This window comes from Typopeltis vanoorti, chromosome 20 (genome assembly GCF_054136105.1).
Source record: "Typopeltis vanoorti isolate ZY-2024b chromosome 20, IOZ_Tvanoo_1.0, whole genome shotgun sequence".
Taxonomy (NCBI): domain Eukaryota; kingdom Metazoa; phylum Arthropoda; class Arachnida; order Uropygi; family Thelyphonidae; genus Typopeltis; species Typopeltis vanoorti.
The window spans coordinates 26,442,248-26,460,679 of NC_143568.1; the positions used below are offsets into that span (position 1 = coordinate 26,442,248).

The 18,432-nt window shown below is 36.9% G+C and overlaps 1 protein-coding gene across 1 annotated transcript in view; it reads right to left on the reverse strand.

Annotated features, from left to right (window-relative positions):
* LOC150095293 (uncharacterized) overlaps positions 1–18,432 on the reverse strand; it is a 590,931-nt gene that overhangs the window by 419,302 nt on the left and 153,197 nt on the right. Inside the window, exon 13 of the mRNA XM_090410639.1 lies at positions 14,813–14,912. Coding sequence (XP_090266765.1) covers positions 14,813–14,912 — 100 coding nt within the window. The remainder of the gene's footprint in view (positions 1–14,812; positions 14,913–18,432) is intronic.

Consider the following 18,432-nt stretch of genomic DNA (forward strand, 5'->3'; position numbering starts at 1 on the left):
AATACGAAAACAGAATCATGGAAAAAATTCTGTACTGTTTCAATCATATTGAATCCTTGGAATTACATATATAAATTAGCAGCAAGCAAGAATAAGACAACACCAATATTATCAATCATCATGAAAACAGATGGTACCTACACTAAAAACTTAGCAGAAACTGCAGCTATTATGACCAACAATTTTATTTCCAATGACGATGAATCAACAGATGAAGAAATCCACAGAACTTAGACAAAGAATGAAAACAAACATAGATACTCCTAATGACAACTTTAAATAAGTCGTCGTTAGGAGTACCTTGGATCCATTGATCTTACAACTAATGAAATCGAGTCAATATTAAGATCAATGGATCCAAGTAAAACTCCAGGAGAGGACGGAATAACCAGCGACATACTCCTAAGAGCATTTGTCGAATTCAATGAATTCATATCAACAGTTTACAACGAATGCCTAAAAAGAGGGCAATTTCCTTTAGTATGGAAATGCTCTAAAATTATACTCATAATCAAACCAGGAAAAGAAACATCTGACGAAATTAACAAATACAGGCAATCAGTCTCATAAACGTTGCTGGTAAAGTGCTAGAAAAACTTCTGATAAACTGAATAATGCACTATGTCTACTCAAAAAACCTATTAAGCAGCAATCAATATGCATTTAGACCTCAATCCAGCACAGTAGACACAATTATGGAGGTTAAAGAGTTCACAGAAGAAAGTCTACAGCATAAAAAAAAGAAAAAGATGTACTACTGATCTCACTAGACGTACAAGGAGCTTTCGATGCTGCATGGTGGCCAGCCATAATCAATCAACTAAGAGATTTAAAATATCCACAAAATTTACTTGATCTTACAAAAAATTATTTTACGGACAGAAGAGTAACCAAGAGTAACCTCCCCCTAGTTAAAGACAATGTTATTCGCAACCTAATTGAAGATTTTGTAGCTTGCTATACATGCAGTATGTATCCCGTTCTTGAAGAATGTGTATGATTGCCTGAAATGCAGGCTGTGGGAGATGCTGGGAGACACTAGTGTCTTGATCTTGGGATTTAGCGGCAGTGGAGATAGTGTTCGAAAATGAGTGATTTTCAGTTTGTGAAAATACCAAGTAGTGTGTTGCAAATATCCACCTTTATAAAGAGGATGGGTATCTTTAGTGTGTTTTCTTCAATAACCAAGTAATCCTGTGAACTATCCCAGCTACCTTAGTAATTTGTCCTCTGAACTTCAACTAGTGCTGTCCTCAAATCTTTGGCTTCGTCAATTTCATGGAGTACAGTTCTTTCAATGTGGTACAGAGCTTGTAATCTTTGTACCCCAAAATGCATATCTTTTCCCACATTAACATCCACATCTATTATGTTAATGTAGCTCATACTGCTAGTCTATTTAAATCATCCTGTAAGCTCTCTAGCACCATGATTAACCATTATCCCATCCAACTTTGCATCATCAGCAAACAATTGAACATCTCACTTCAAATATTTTTTATATCATTTATGTACAAATTAAAGAGAGCAGTGGTCCAGATACAGAGCCTTGCAGCACATCATTAATCACCTGATTTCTCCTGGATTCTGCTCCTCCATATACTATTTGTTTTGGTATCTATCCATCAGCCAAGCATGTATCCATCTCTCTCTCTCTCTCTCTCTCTCTCTTTTTTAAAGATGAGAACTCGTCTCCTATTATCTGGAAAATCCTTCTCACCAGGCTTTCTGAATTAGCAGCGTAACCACTATTAAACTTTCATTTCTCCATACTTGAGCATTTTTGGCCAAATATCATTTATTCCAGGAGCATTTTCACATTTCAGGCTTTTCATAGCTTTTTTCTACATCACATATTGATATGTATTCCTAACTGCATCCCTGTTACATATTTTCTATCACTGTTCTGTCACTATTTGTTTTATTTAGCAATCTTTCAAAGTAATTACTATCCTTAATAAATAACATAAGAAAGACATTCTTCTTCATCCAATTGTTGACTGCATAGATTCACCTACTTACTGAAAAGTAAAAATTTTAGGACACCTATTGAAACTCAGATTGTTAACTCCCACTCATTCGTAAAAAATTCTTCCCATTTTTTAGATAAAGTGAAAAATCTTTCTCTACAGCCCACTGATATAATGGTTAGCGTTGATATAGAATCTCTCTTCACAAAGATTCCTCTTGAGGATACACTATATCCACTTTTAGTTTTGACTGTGTTATGTACTCAGGGTATTTTATTTATCAAAATAAGTTTTACAGTAAAGTTGAAGGAACTGCAATAGGGAGTCCACTCTTTCTTGCACTCACTAAGAAAATTAGAACATTTCATTTAGAACATTTAGAAGACATTATTTTCTCATCCATATACTTTTAGCTTTCATTTTGGGTTTGTAAATAAACAATAATTAAATAATACTAATATAAACAATCTATATCCATGAATTAAATGTACTATAAACAGAAAAAGACAACAAACTATCCTTTTTAGATATTCTACTTCTCTGCTCACCATCAGGTGAATTAATTACTTCCATTTATCAAAAACCAACTTTCACTGGGTGCTACATTCAATCAACTGGCTCACCATCCACACAGAAGAATGGAATTATAAAAACTTTAATGTGATGTGCTCATGCTATTTTGTTCTACACCCCAACTATTACAGCAGGAACTCTTAAACATAAATCAATATATGAAACTGAATGGCCTCTCAGAAAGGATCATATAACAGCTTTTTAATTCTTATAATCCTAGCTCAAAATATCAAGGAAAAGCAGTACATTGAGTTCCAATCCCTTACATTCTGGCATCTCAGAACTCATTTCCAGAATTCTTAAGAAATACAATTTAGTTGCTACTCTTCTTCCTATTAACAAATTATCAGCATGGTTTCCATCTTCCAAATCCTTTGTGACTGTTATCATTCTTACTTTGGACAAACTGGAGGTTCGGTAGAAAAAGAATACATGCACACCAATCTTATATTAGCAACAATAAATCTGAGAAATCTGGCTTGGGACAGTATGGAATAGATACAGACAAAAAATGTGAATGTTTATTTAAAGAAAGCACTGAGACCTTACTTCACTGTCTCAACTTAAATCAGGACGACTGCTTCACTCTTTCTAAGATATGGGAAAGTGTAATTCTAATTATACATTAATTTTTTTTTAAATAGCTGATGAATAATTAATATTGTAATATTACTTCAGTTATACCATTGTTTTGGTTTACGTATAACATTAAGTGGTGATTACTTTTTCAAATCAATTCATTGTTTGCATTCTACCTTGAAAATTAACAATCGCAATCACTGATGATGGCCTGTAATATTTAGGCTGAAATATATAGCCTTAAATAAACAATATTACTTATTCCTTGTGTTTGTGTTAATTAAAAGAAACCTCTCATGGGACAGGTTTGTCATAAACAATGAAAAGTAACTTTAATAAATAGCTAATTTTAATGATGTTAACTTGCTCCTCCAAACCTGACCAACACTCAAATCTCAACTTCCTCAAACACTACTCATCTCTGCTTTCCCAACTACTTTTAACTCCTTTCGCCTCAGAGGTGGGCCTGAGCATATGTTCACTTCAATATGCCATAGCAAAAATTATCCAACCTGGAATCTCCAAATTTTGACCTCCTTTGGCTAAAAATCATCTTATCTTATTCTACCAAATTTATAAACTGTCTCCCACTCTACTAATGCCAACAACCACTGTGAAATCATCAATCACCTTTCCTCAAATGTTGAATTTCTTCAACTCAACTCTCCAAACAGCAAAGTCATCTTCCTTAGAGACTTCAATGTCCCCAATACCAGCTGGCTGTCTGCTTTCAATGCACAGATCAAGCAGGTAGAGAGGCTAAAATTTTTGAAATCACAAACAACCTCAACACAAATTGTCCACATGCCCACTAGAATACCAGACAATCCCAACCACTCCCCAAACACCTTGGGCCTCTTCACCCATGAAACAAAACATACACAATCACTCACATAAACATATATGACATTACCAGAAAGTCAACTGGGACAATCTCTGTAACTTCTATGCCTTATTTCCTACATCAGATTACTGTTTCCAGCCACCTGAGCCAAACCTATGGGCAGAATGAATCACCAAAATGATTCTCATCAGCATGAATACATTTATTCCCTGCTCCACTGAAAAGTCTCATTCCCTAACTAAGTGTTAGTTCTCCCACATATGTGCCAGAGATGTATAAAAGAAGAGTCAAGCATACCACAACTGGCTTGCATCCTAAACTCCATCTTCCTATACTGCCTATATCAAAGCACAGAACAGCTACAAAAAAATGATCACCACATCAAAAACTAATTTTGAGAGAGCCAAAAACAGGAAACTTGCATTCTGCTCAAATGACAGTCATGTTTTCTGGGCTACTGGCCATAACTCCCAACATTACTGTCTACAAAATCTGCCCAACACTACTCCCACCATTACACCCAGATGGTACTATTGCATCATCACCCACAGGAAAAAAAATAATAATAATAATCTGGCTTCCTACTTTTCATCCAATTCTTGCATAGCTGATCATTTGGTAAATGTCCTCCAACAATCCCAAACATTTAAATGCTGCATTTGACCTTTCACCAGAAAGAGATCAGAAAAATTTTGCTCAAATGAGATATCAAAAAGTCTTCTGACCCTGATGGCATTGCTCCAATTGTCCTAAGGTTCTGTGCTCCGAGTTGACTCCCACTTTATGTCATATATTTACACTTGCTTATTGCACTAGTATCTATCCTGCAGTCTCAAAACTAGTCTATACACAACCTATTCCTAAGAAGGGTGACAAATCTTTATCTTCAAACTACCATCAAATTTCTCTCATTCCAGTTCTTTCTACAGTAATGAAAAGAGCCATCAACAGCCAACTTTATGCTACCATGAAGACTCTCATCTAATAAATGACCAAAAGTATGGATTCCGTCACCATTGATCAACAGGGCTCTACTAACCTATGTAACCCATCTCTGAACAAACACTAAGGAAAGATTTGGTGAATCTCAGGTAGTTGCAATTGATATCTCCAAAGCTTCTAACCAAGTTTGGTGCAAATGTCTATTAAGAAAACTCCAATCAATCAGTCTGTTGCTGACTTCTACAGTTGGGTAGCCAACTTTCTGGATGGACACTCAGTTTGAATGATGGTGGATGGCTCCTTATCTTCTATCTATACTAATGCTGGGATCCCACAAAGCTCTGTTCTGTTGCCCACCCTCTTCCTTCTATACATAAAAGATCTACTTCAACTGACTGCAAACACTTCACCAGGTGGTGTCTGTGAGTAAGCTACTATAAGTTAATGTTCCTACATTTTATCGCTGTTCCAAGAGTTTCCCATTCAAATTAAACATCAAATGTAAATCTTAACAGCGGGTACTAAGGAGCAGAAAATTCCAGCACAACCTGTAAGTACTTTTAGTGCATTAAACCAGTTATATTTCTAAAAATCAGTCACGTGCAAGCAGCCACAATACCTACCATGCAAAGCAAAGATAGTAGCAACAAAAGCCAATGACGAACAAGCATCCTGTGTAGCGCCATCGATTGCCAACAAACCCACAAGGTGCCACATCTGCAAAATTGATATCAGCGATTAAAAAAAATGTATAATGTGTGAATTCTGTTGCCACTGGATAAACGCTTCCTGCACAAACATGGATGAATCGGCACATGAGATATACACAAGATATATATTGACCTCAATCGGCCCTATTTCTGTTCGCCGTGCCTCCCGTCTGTAAAACAGCTCCTGAACTTAAGCAAACAAATTGAAAACCTTGAACAGCACATCAGTGCTATGAATAAAACTCTTTCCTCCAAAATACGAATACTAGAAACCAAGCTCGAATCAACTGACGATCAGTGCCACAACACAAGTTCACCTTTCCCTACAAATGAACTCTGTGAAATAATCGCATCAACAGTGAACGACTTGATGGGGGCCAAAAACAAAAAATTCAACGCCGTTGTTTTGAACTTTCCAAAAGAAAATGGAAAAGCACTGAAAGAAGACATTACCAAATTAGCAGAAGAATGCAATATCGATCCTAAAAATATCACCAGGTGCCATCATTTCAGACCCATAAAAAAAAAAAAAAAGAAAGAACAGAACGAACTTTCCATGCCTTGTAAAAGTGACTTGCAACACGCCGACAAGCACATCAAAACTAATAACAGCGGTCAACAACAAGTTCAAAGACACTTATCTGCAATTGCGCATAACTGCTCGACTAGATCTATCGTTTGCACAAAGAGAACAAGGATGCCAGTTGCAGAAAAACTTAAAAATGGTGACTACAGCTGGACTGTAGACTACAGACAAGCTAAATTGGTGCAAAAACCAAGTGATGCCACTAGCAACCACCACAGTGATTCAGTATGCAGGAACTGCATAGGAAATGTGCAAGATCCCTGCGGTCAAACATATGACTCATAAAATACTACAAATCCACTTCACTAACATCCGTAGCCTAAACTCCAACCTTATCCACTATCACCTGCAGTCTACAAAACCCCACCTACTCTTTCTGGCAGAAACTCAAATCTCACGTCCCTCCAGCACTATTCACCTTGACCTTCCAAACTACCCACTCTAACTCCTTTCGATCCAAGGGTGGTGTCTGTGCATACATCCATGCCGACATACCTTGCCAGGGAGCACCCAACTATGGCTTTCTTTGGATGAAAGTATCCCTACCCAACTCGGTCAAATTCATATGCTGTCTCTATCATTCTCCTAATGCAACCAACCACTCTGAGCTCTTAAATTTCCTCTGCTTAAAAATTGACTTTCTCCAGTCCCACTTTCCCAACAGCAAAATCATTCTCCTAGGAGATTTTAGGTTAGGTTAACACCAACTGGTTAGGTTAACACCACAACACCAACTGGCTTTCCTCCTCCAGCTGTACAGATCTTGCAGCCAGAGATGCTGAAACATTCGTCATCACTAATGACTTTACACAATTAGTTCAGATGCCAACCAGAATACCTGACAACCCAAACCCTCTCCAAATACCCTAGACCTCTTCCCCAATGACCCTTCCAAATACACGGTGAATGTAGAGAGCCCGCTAGGCAATTCTGACCACAACTTTGTGTGCTCATCTCCTCTCCCATGCAACAACATTTATCCAGCCACTCCCATACAAGAGTAGTTTGGCATTATAACAGTGCCAAGTGGGACAGCCTCCACAACTTCTATGCCTCATTCCCAAGGTTAAACTATTGCTTCCAACTTCCAAACAAAACACATGCACCGAACTAAAACCAAAGCAATCCTCATTGGCATGGAATCATACATTCCCCACAGTACTCTGACCTCCATTTCCTAACTAAACCTGGTTTTCCAAAATATGCTCAAAGGCTGTGCAAATGAAAAACCAAACATGCCACTGGCTCAAATCAAGAACCCCATCCTACTTTAGAGCTTATATCCAAGCCTGAAATAAATGCAAAAAAACAATCAATGCTTCCAAAACAGAGTTTGAAAGAGCACTAAATTAGCAGCCTGTTCGAATGGCAGCTGAGCCTTTTCTTCCCTTGCAAAAGCAATCGGTCGTAACTTCAGCCCAACACTATTCCCACCTCTATCATACCAAGATGGCTCCATTGTATCATCACATACAGAAAAGGCCAATCTCCTGGCCTCACACTTTGCTTCCAATGCATGCATAATTGACAATGCAAACATCGCCCCCCCAACCATTCCAGATGCCAATGCCCCCCCATATCCTTTTGACAGAAAGAGATCAGCAAAACACCATCTAAATTTGACACAAAAAAGTATCCTGGTCCTGATGGCATTCCTCCAATTGTCCTGAAGGTTTGCACACCAGAAGTGTCTCCTGTCCTATGTCGCTTATGTATACTGTCTTACTCCACTGGTATCTATCCCACAGTCTGGAAATTGGCCTATATTCAACCCATTCCCAAGAAGGGCGAGAGGTCACTGCCATCCAACTACCACCCCATCTCGCTCACCTCAGTCCTGTCTAAAGTAATGGAAAAAATCATCAATTCCCAACTCCTACACTGCCTTGAAGCTACTCGTCTAATAAACAACCGCCAGTATGTTGATCGCAGTCAATCAACAGGAGATCTGCTCACATATGTCACCCATCTCTGGACAAATGCCATGGAGAAGTTTGGTGAATCTCAAGTGGTTGGGCTTGATATCTCTAAGGCATTTGAATCGGGTCTGGCACAAGGGCTTACTAAGCAAACTGCCATCGTTTGGTCTATCCCAAGACCTCTTTCACCAACTTTCTGTCTGGATGCCCACTATGTGTGGTGGTGGCTGGCTCCTTATCCTCTCACCATTCAACTAATTTCAGGGTTCCTCAAGGTTCTGTCTTCTCACCAACCCTCTTCCAACTATATATCAATGACCTACTTAGCTTACCTCCAACCTAATACACAGTTTCATATTGGGTTGGAGGTACCTCCATAGTTGGATTGCCAGCTTTCTGTCTGGATGCACACTATGTGTGGTGGTGGATGGCTCCTTATTCTCTCACCATTCAACTAATGCCAGGGTTCCTCAAGGTTCTGTCCTCTCACCAACCTTCCTACTACATATCAATGACCTACTTCAGCTTACCTCCAACCCAATTCACAGTTTTGCAGACAACAGCACATTGCACTCCTCCCTTTCTTTTGATAAACCTCATTCCACACAACTCACCTAAACCTACAGAACAGCAACCACCACTGCCCTCAATTCTGACTTCCAATGGGGTTTAGATAACATAGTCAATTTCAATGCAAACAAAACCCAGTACTGTCTCTTTTCTCATAAAAAAGAACCATTTTCTCCAGTATTATTTTTGATGTCAGGGATTCCAAGAAGAGAAATCACAGACTGTCTGGAAATTTGGGTGTTTTGGGTTTATGCCAGGAGAGGCATAAACACATAACAGCCATTGCATCCTCAGCTACTAAAAAACTCGGATTTCTCTTTCACTCAAGATGCTACTTCACCTCTGTTAACCTTATACAAATCACAAATCTCTCCAACCATCGAATACTTCTCCTACATATCTGGTGGGAACCCCAAAAGCTCCCTCAAAATGCTCGACTCAATACAGAGAAGAGCAATCACTTATTAATGACAAGTTACCAACTCACTCCCTCCACTTTCGCACAGGTGATCGATCTCTGCACTATGTGCGTTTTTTACAAATATTTCCATGGAAAATGTTCATCCGAAATAGCATCAATAATTCTCCCACTTAATACTAAGCTCATTGGAACACATGCAGCTGTTGCTCAACATCCCCACACAGTACACCTTGAAACCCACAAAACAAATTTCTTCTCCTCCTCCTTCATCCCTGCAACTGCTATACTATGGAACAGTCTTCCCCTTGATGTGTTCCCTAAGGAATACAATATACAGTCATTCAAATCCAATGTGAACAAGTACCTTCTTTCCCAACCCATTCACAACTAATTCTGGCCATCCACTCCAATCATTTACCACTATCCACACAAAAAACGTAGTCTGCACACCCTTATTAACCACATTTAAATAGCTTCCATGGATGAATCCAAGTTCTCACTATTTTTCATGCATTGAAAAAATTTCCTTTGGATCAATTTTATAAAACTTCTTTAATATCAAGTTTCTGTGATGTCCTCTCTCTCTCTCTTTTCTGCCTATCAACTAGACTATGCAACCTATGCATCTAATGTAAAAAATAAAAAAATAAAAAATAAATCCAGTACACAGTTTTGATGATATCACATTTCACTCTTCCTTTTCATCTGATAAATCCTGCAAAGCACAAATCACCACAACCTCCAAAACTCTAACCTCTACTACCTTAAATTCTAATCTTCAAAATGTTCATCAATGGAGTGTAGATATAACTAAGAACTACAAAGCTAGAAAAATACAGCTCTGCTTTAGTTCCCACAAAAAAAATCCCTGTTTTTCCATTCTTATCCTTGACAATAATCAAATTTCTATTCAACGTGAGATTCACCTTTTCAGAATAACCCTAACCTCAAATCTCTCTAGGCAAAGACACATCACAAATAGCATCTCCTCTGCATCCTTTTTGGATGCAGAGGAGATGCTGTTTAGGCTCCCTATTTCACTTGAGGTGTTACTTTAACTCCAACCAGCTCCTGAACCTCCATACAAATCATAAATCTGCCTGACCATTGAATACTGCTTTCATATCGGGGTGGCAGACCTAAGAACCCAATGAAAATACTGGAATCTCTACAGAAAAGAGCAGTTTGATTGACAATCCCTCATTAATAATTTCACTCACTTTCACACAGGCATTGAGTAACTGCAGCCTGTATCTTCTATAAATACTTCTATGGTCCCTATTCATCTGAATTGGAATCAATAATTCACCTACCCTCTTGTAAATCTGGCCAAACACATGCACCACCTAACAAACATCCTCTCACAGTTCAATTCCAAACCAACAGAACAGATTCATCATCCTCTTCATTTATCCCTTCCATTGCTGCCCTCTGGAACAGTTTTCCATCACACATTTCCAAAGGAATACAATCCATGGCATTTCAAGTCAAATGAAAATAAATTCCTAATTACTCATCCACAGTACTTTTGTACTATAGGATGGCCAACCTCTCATGGATGAGTTCTCAAAAAATTACTACAGATTTTTGACACTGGTCAGCTCGACTTAGCCAAAAACTATATGCATCAATTAAACCTGATTGACAGAAAATTAAAATGTAAAGAGTATTGTGTTTTCAGGAAGGATAGAGAGGAATATGACAGGAGGTGAAGTGTTGCTGATAATAACTGAAGAACTATAATAACCAAAAAAATTAGAAATTAAAGAGATTTGAGGTCTGTGGGAGATGGTTCATTTGAGTATCTGGTGCAAGACAGAGGCCAACAGGACAAAATATATTTTTGGTTGATACTATAGACCAGGAGGATGTAATGGCATGCATTGGAGATTGGGGACATAGATTAGAGGGAGGAAACGGGGCATGACAAGATGGAAGTGGAATTAATACAGTTGCTAAGAGATAATTACCTGAAACAACATGGCATAGAGGGAATCAGGAGTTTGAAAGTGATGGATCTGATAATAGCATTATATATTTAATGTTATATTTAATTATAAGCCAGGGTATACACTTTGCCTCGAACTGGAAAGAGTGACCATGCATTCTTGTTCTCGGAAGTTGCGACACATATAGTGAAATGCTCTGTCCAAGAGTTTATGTTCACCTATAAAGCTGGTAATTATGACATACTTAGAAGGCATCTCGGAGGAGTGGCATGGCTTGAGAAGCTAAAAGGAAAGGATGTCAGTAGTCAGGGACTGTTTGAGAGAAGCAATATCAGACTGCATAACCAAAGTCAGGAGGATAAACCAAATGGAGATTAAGTGGATGAACAGAGATATAAAGCAACAGCTGCAATGTGGATGGAATAAAAGGAAAAATGTGATCAGTATACTCATCAGCTGTAAAAAATGCAGGCAAGAAGGGTGAATGTTATGGTAAGAAAGGCCAAATCAGATTAAGAGAGAAAATTAGCTAAGCAGTCAAAGTAATTCCAAAATTTTTTTCATTATGTAGCAAGTAGGAGGAAAATTGACTATGGAAGGATGACTTTAATCAATATGGATAGCAGGAAGGTGACAGAAGCAAAAGAAATGGTTGAGTTGCTGAGTGATCATTTTGCAAAAGGTCATCCATGTGGAGATTTTGCAGTTGCTGATGTGACAGAGACTCATGTCAAAATTGAGGTAGATGAAGAGGAAGTGCTCAGCATATTGAAACATATCAACGTGAATACAGCAGTGGGACTAAATGGCATGTCAGCCTGTGTACTATATGAAAGTGAAAGAGAAATGGAATCACTCTGATGAAGTTGTTCAATCTAAGTGCCAGATCTGGCAAGATGCCATTGGGAGTGGAAAGAGAGTAGGCTAGTTCCATTACATAAAGCAGCTCCAATACAGACCAATTAATATATCAAGAATGGTTGTTAAAGTATTGGAAAGTTGGTTAAAGGTAAATAAAGCAGCTCCAATACAGACCAATTAATATATCAAGAATGGTTGTTAAAGTATTCGAAAGTTGGTTAAAGGTAAATGCAACAGTGGGCAGATAGGGATACAATACTCTATAATGAGCAGCATGGCCTGTGTCAGTAATTTACTCAATCATTTTTTTTATAATAAAGTGACAACAGAACTGAATAAGGGAAATGGCTACACACTAATACTGCTGGACTTCGTAAAGGAATTTGACGAGGTCCAGCAGTATTAGTGTGTAGCCATTTCCCTTATTCATTATACTACTTCCTGGTGTCTGGAAGTTGGAGCAAATGGGAATGGATATGAAGCTGGCAGCAAGGAGTAAAAGGATGGCTGGCAGATTCATATCCATTCCCATTTGCTCCAACTTTCAGATACCAGGAAGTAGTATAATCTAGGAAAATGAGGGTAACTAACAGAATATCTGAGGGTTCTTTACTAGCGCCACTACAATTTAATTTGTATATAAATGATATAGGGAAAACTTTAAAGGGATAGGATATTCAGTTGTTTGCTGATGATGCAAAACTGGAGGGGATGATACTTGATAATGGTGATGTATTCTACCCTGCAGGATGATTTAAATAAATTGGAACTGTGGACAAAGGATAATGATTATCAATTTAATGTTGCAAAATGTAAGGTGGAAAAGGTTGCATGTTGGATATCACATTAATGGTACTGGGTTGCAGATATTGATGATTTAACAAGTAAAAAATAGAGAAGTTACTATTCCTCTTTATATGGCTCTGATTCGGTCACATCTTGACTACTGTGCAGTCACCTAGGTTTTTGGAGATCAGGAGGTGGCAGAGAGGATTCAGAGACAAGTGACTAAGCTGGTGACAGGCCTGTGGAATGCACTGTCTGAGGAGAGGCTGAAAATGTGTGAGTTGCATAGTCTAGTCGATAGGCAGAAAAGAAAGAAAGAGAGAGAGAGGACATCATAGAAACTTAAGATATTAAAGAAGTTTTATAAAATTGATGCAAAGGAAATTTTTTCAATACATGAAAAACAGTGAAAACTTGGATTCATCCATGGAAGTTGTTTAAATGTGGTTAATAAGGATGTGCTGACTACATTTTTTGTGTGGATAGTGGTAAATGATTGGAATGCATTGCCAGAATTAGTTGTGAATGCCGTGAAAGTGAAGGAGTTTAAGGAGAGGTATGAGCAGTTATTTTATTTATTTATTTTTTTTTATTTTTGCATAAAAAAATGAGTGTGGGTCTCTCACGATGAGTCTCCAGACTACACAGAGATACCACATAATAATAATAATAATAATAATATGGAGAAAATTGTATTCGTGCTTTATAAGTATTATGCATATTTTCCATATAGTAGCAATTCTTAATTACTACTACTAATAATAATAACACAGTAATCACTTGATTAATGTGCCCTCGATTAGTGCGTCATTTTTTTTCAATACCCAAATTCGATTAGTGCGCTTATATACATTTTAAAAATGAATGTTACAGATTTTAAAAATTTTCTATCTATACATTTTTATGGCTAACTATTTTAAAAAAATCACTCACCAGAATGAAATAATTTAGTCACTGATTTAAAACATTTTACAAAGTTATTTTTAATGGCATACTACACTACTTCCATGTACACTATGTATACTATGTTCAAATTTTCTACTCCCAAAATTTATGTTGTTTGCTATAGTATGCCACCGATTCGAGATCCTTCGACACACCTGCGCATGTCACAAAAAGGAGAATCCATTCCGATAATAGGGTAATCAATCGTCTTCTGGGATGAGTTGTTTATTATTACATGTCAGAAAATTAACTTCTCTTTTAAGATCATTGTAGTTTTTAAAGTGGTAACTATTTTGCTTGTATAACAGTTGGGAAATTTTATCTATAAAGCACGTGATTTTGACCAATTCATATGACCTTCACTTCTTTCTCCCCTTCGATGATAATGTCCAAGAGTTAATTAAATCTCATTCTGAACAATTGAGTGATTCCGACCTGCTAAATTTAGATGCACAGTGGGAATATCCTGAAGAATATGAAGAAAATTTAACCACTGATAGTCAGCCAAAAGAATTTTCACAGAAACAATTTGAAAATATTTTTTGTACAATCGAAGTTTTTAAGCAGCAATGCTTAGAGGCTGACCCTGATGAAGAGAGAAGCAGTAAAATTTGCAGAAGTGTAAAAGAGGCAATAGGGCCATGCTGTAAGTTATATGAAAAAAAGAAACAAAATCCGGCCAAACTACGTTAGCTCAATTCTTTGTTAAGAAGTACAATAATAAAATTTATATTCTAAATATGTTTTATTGTCTTTCAGCTTCATGGTTTCCCTTTAACTAGGCCCCGAGACATACCTTAATTCTTTTATAAAAAAATTATGGTTCAAAAAAGAAATTTGAGGAACGAATTATACTTTTTCCCATAGTTATTATATTCGATTAGTGCGTTTTTGATTAATGCACCTATTTTAAAGAATGCATTAGGCACACTAATCGAGGGATTGCTGTAATAATAACAATAATAATAATAATACAAGGATTGACCAGAAGCCGAGCGATGCTAAAATAGAAAAAATACTATTTATTATTTGTTTCATTTTCTTAGAAAACTTCATCAGGTGCATAACACAAAAAGAGAAATACAAAAATATATGTTACAACAGGCAGCTCTAAATTATATATATATATGTGTGTGTGTGTGTGTGTGTGTAGTTACCATAAATCCACATGACAGCAATAAGTTCTAGCGTAGCATATAAAATAACAGCTGTTCCAACGCCATAATTGTCCAAAAGTAGCATTATATATTGACCTGCCTGAAAATAAATAAATAAATAAATAATATAGATATATAAAGCACATAAGGAAGAAGAACTAGATAACATTTTAAATAAAGAAAATATGGAAACTGCAGTTCTTCCAAAAACAGAAAAGAAACTTAAAGGAACACAAAAACAACTAATTATCATATCATATATAGTGGAGTATATATATATATATATACAGGGTGTTCGGGATAAATTTGACAGTTTCGTAAGGAAAAAGAAAATCTTCTTTGTATCTATTAAATTTAATGAATTGACAAAAAAACATTACAGGCAGAGTTAATTACAATACTATCAACAAGATTTACTCAAAATAACCACCATTAGCATCGATCACAGCTTCAATTCTGCTTCGGAACCTCGAACAAGCTGATGCTACAGTCTCCCTGGGAAGGGCCGCAAAAACTGTTTTAATTTTATCCATTAACTGGGCTTTTGTATTACTGGAAGTGCGATTGGTGTCTTTTTCAACTGCGCCCCATACAAAATAATCCATGGGGTTAAGGTCTGGGGAGTTTGGAGGCCAAACATTTGGACTGGTGAAGTCGTAGAAATTTTCAGACAACCATTTTTGACTTTTCCCAGAGGTGTGGCAAGGGGCCGAATCCTGCTGCCATACATACGGCCTACCATTGGCTACCCTTGTTATCCAGGGCTTGACTACAGTTAGCAACTCCACGAACAAAGCCCGAATTCCAATGCCAGGGTTCTTCAACACCTGTTCCTGCAGATTTGCGAGGAATTCTGCTGTACGAACGCAATCAGATCATCTGCTAGGGATCTTTCTTCTTGCTACATCCTCGTAGTCACCATTGCAAGTCTCTAGTTCATGCCTGATTGTTTTTACTGTATTCAGGGAGCATTGGGCAGCAGTCGTAATATCCTTATTTTGATGGCGGGCACGAATCATCATGATACAAGTTATTCTCTTCCATGATTCAGGTGGGTTCCAGCTATCCATCCTTTCTGACATCTTGTATATGAATGAAGAAGGGTCCAAACTTTTAAATGAAGAGAAGTGTGTGTTAATACATGTAACTTACGGAAAAATATAATTAATTATAAATATTTCAAATTTATCCCGAACACCCTGTATATATATATATATATATATATATATATATATATATATATTAAAATTACAATCTTATTAAAATCTTTATAAGTTATCTCGGTTTTTTAGTAATTAAATCTATGTTTTTAAAATGTATCACAGCAACCGAGTAAAAGCCGATTATCACATTATATATATATATATATATATATATATATATATATATATATATTTTTTTTTTTTTTTTTTTTATTTTATTATTTTTTTTTTTTTATTCAACTTGTTAAAATATACATTCGACGATAAGTAACAATGACTATTTACATATTATAAGTATATAAATTACAGAGAAAGAAACATTTTCCTTTCGGGTATACAATAGAGAATGCAATAAATAAATTCAAATTACAGTTCAGTTTCAGTCTGAGTTATCTTTCAGATGAAGCATATTGTCATCGTCAATCCAGAAGAGAGTACAAGTTGGATTTCACTCCTCTATGAATTTTGCAACAGTTCTTGTTTCTTTGAAGTACTCAAGTTCCAATAAAAGCCCTTTTTAGTTCCCGACGAAGAATATACATGACGGTTTGTGCAGTTTGTGATGGATGGGTGCTGGTTATTTCTTGTCTGTTTTAGGTAGACGCTGTAGGTGACGGCCGTAGCACAGATGAAGAGGAAATTGCATGTTCTGTATCTGTTTTCTTCTGTGTGGACTAAATTCCAGTAGTCTTCTTGGCTGTCTGCATAGTTACAGGTGCTAGAGGCAGTATTCAGGACATAAGTGATTATCATTTTGTTTGCGGGACAGGTTAGATATGTGTGTTCCAAGGTACCTGAAACGTCACAGAATAGACACAGATCCATTTCTCTTAGCTGAAATTTGTAGAGCTTAGAAGGAGTTGGCAAGATGTTATGCCATAGTCTCCACTGTATGTCGGAATCTGGTTTGGCACACTTCGATTTATATGGCAGATCCCACTGAAAACTGAGTGGCATATGCATCCTTGTAGATGAGAGGGTTAAGGATGAATATAAGAAGGGCGAGGTTGAAGAAACTGACATGAGGAAGTGGTATATTTTCTTGTAGTTGGAGGGAAGAATTGGAAGTGAGGCTTCAGATTGTACAAGATGAAATATAGGCCCCTGAGCAGTTTCTAGAAGGAATACGGATTTCCTGAGGTGTAACGATATCTGGATAGGCTTTTATAATGGAGACTTGCAGCTGTTGATATTGCTTTTCAGTTTTTGGGTTCTTCATTGGTAGGTTTGTGAATGTTTTCCACTTTAGGGTCTGGGTTAGGAGGTCCCCTATGACTCTTATTCCTGCCCAGTTCCATGTAGGGAAAAGAAAGGGCTGGCCTGTTGTGAGACTTGTTATGTTTTTGTTCGAAAATAGTGGTGGTTACGTAATCGAAGGTGGTTATATAAGTGTAATTGCATTGAAGTGTCTTTAGGAGAAGGATTATCCTGAAGGATCTAATCTTGTTTTCAAGGGAAATCAGGCCTTGACCTCCCTTGCTGAGTGGCTTGCAGAGTTGAGGGTATGTTGTCCAGTGAGTTTTGTTCCAGAGGAAACGTTTGATTTCTTTTTGAATGTGGTAGAGAAATTCTTCAGGAGGTGTGAGTACTTTGAGGGTATGTCATAAGACACTCGCAGCCACCTGGTTAACTATTAGTACTCTTCCTCTAAGATAGATAGATAAAGCACATAAGGAAGAAGAATTAGATAAAGTTTTAAATAAAGAAAATATAGAAACTGCATTTCTTCCAGAAACAGAAAAGAAACTTAAAGGAACACAAAAACAACTAATTATCATATCATATATAGTGGAGTGTATATATATAGTTAACATATACTATACCCAAGGTAAAAAACTTTCTACAGATATATATATAGATATATATATATATATATATATAATTATATATATACACATTTCCAAACACACTGTTCCTCTAGTTAGAAACATCTCTAATATATTCCTTCCTACATCTTAGATCATTGCTTCATTAAACTGCAACTTTCATTATTTTTGGAAGCATCCAAATCAGGAAGTGCCTATTGGATCTTCAACATTACCCTCCTGAAAGATCCAGAATACATAACAAACGCTCAGGCTTTAATAACTAACCTCACTCACTTGAAGGGGGAATACAGAACCAATGAAAATCTAACATGGTGGCCCCACGTAAAATCACGAATAAAATCCTTCACGCAGATCTACAGTCACCAGAAGAATCAACAGAGAAACATTAACATCCAATAATTCGAAGAACAGCTGCAGTATCTACCAGAAGAAAGCCCTGAGTATAATTCATCCCTCCAAGCCATGCAAAGACACAAGAAACCACAAAGGGTGCTGCCCTACTTAGATCGCAATATACACAAATACATTTCTCAGATGCACCTGCAAAATATTTTTTCTGTTTGGAAAAAAAATACCAGGCAGCAAATTG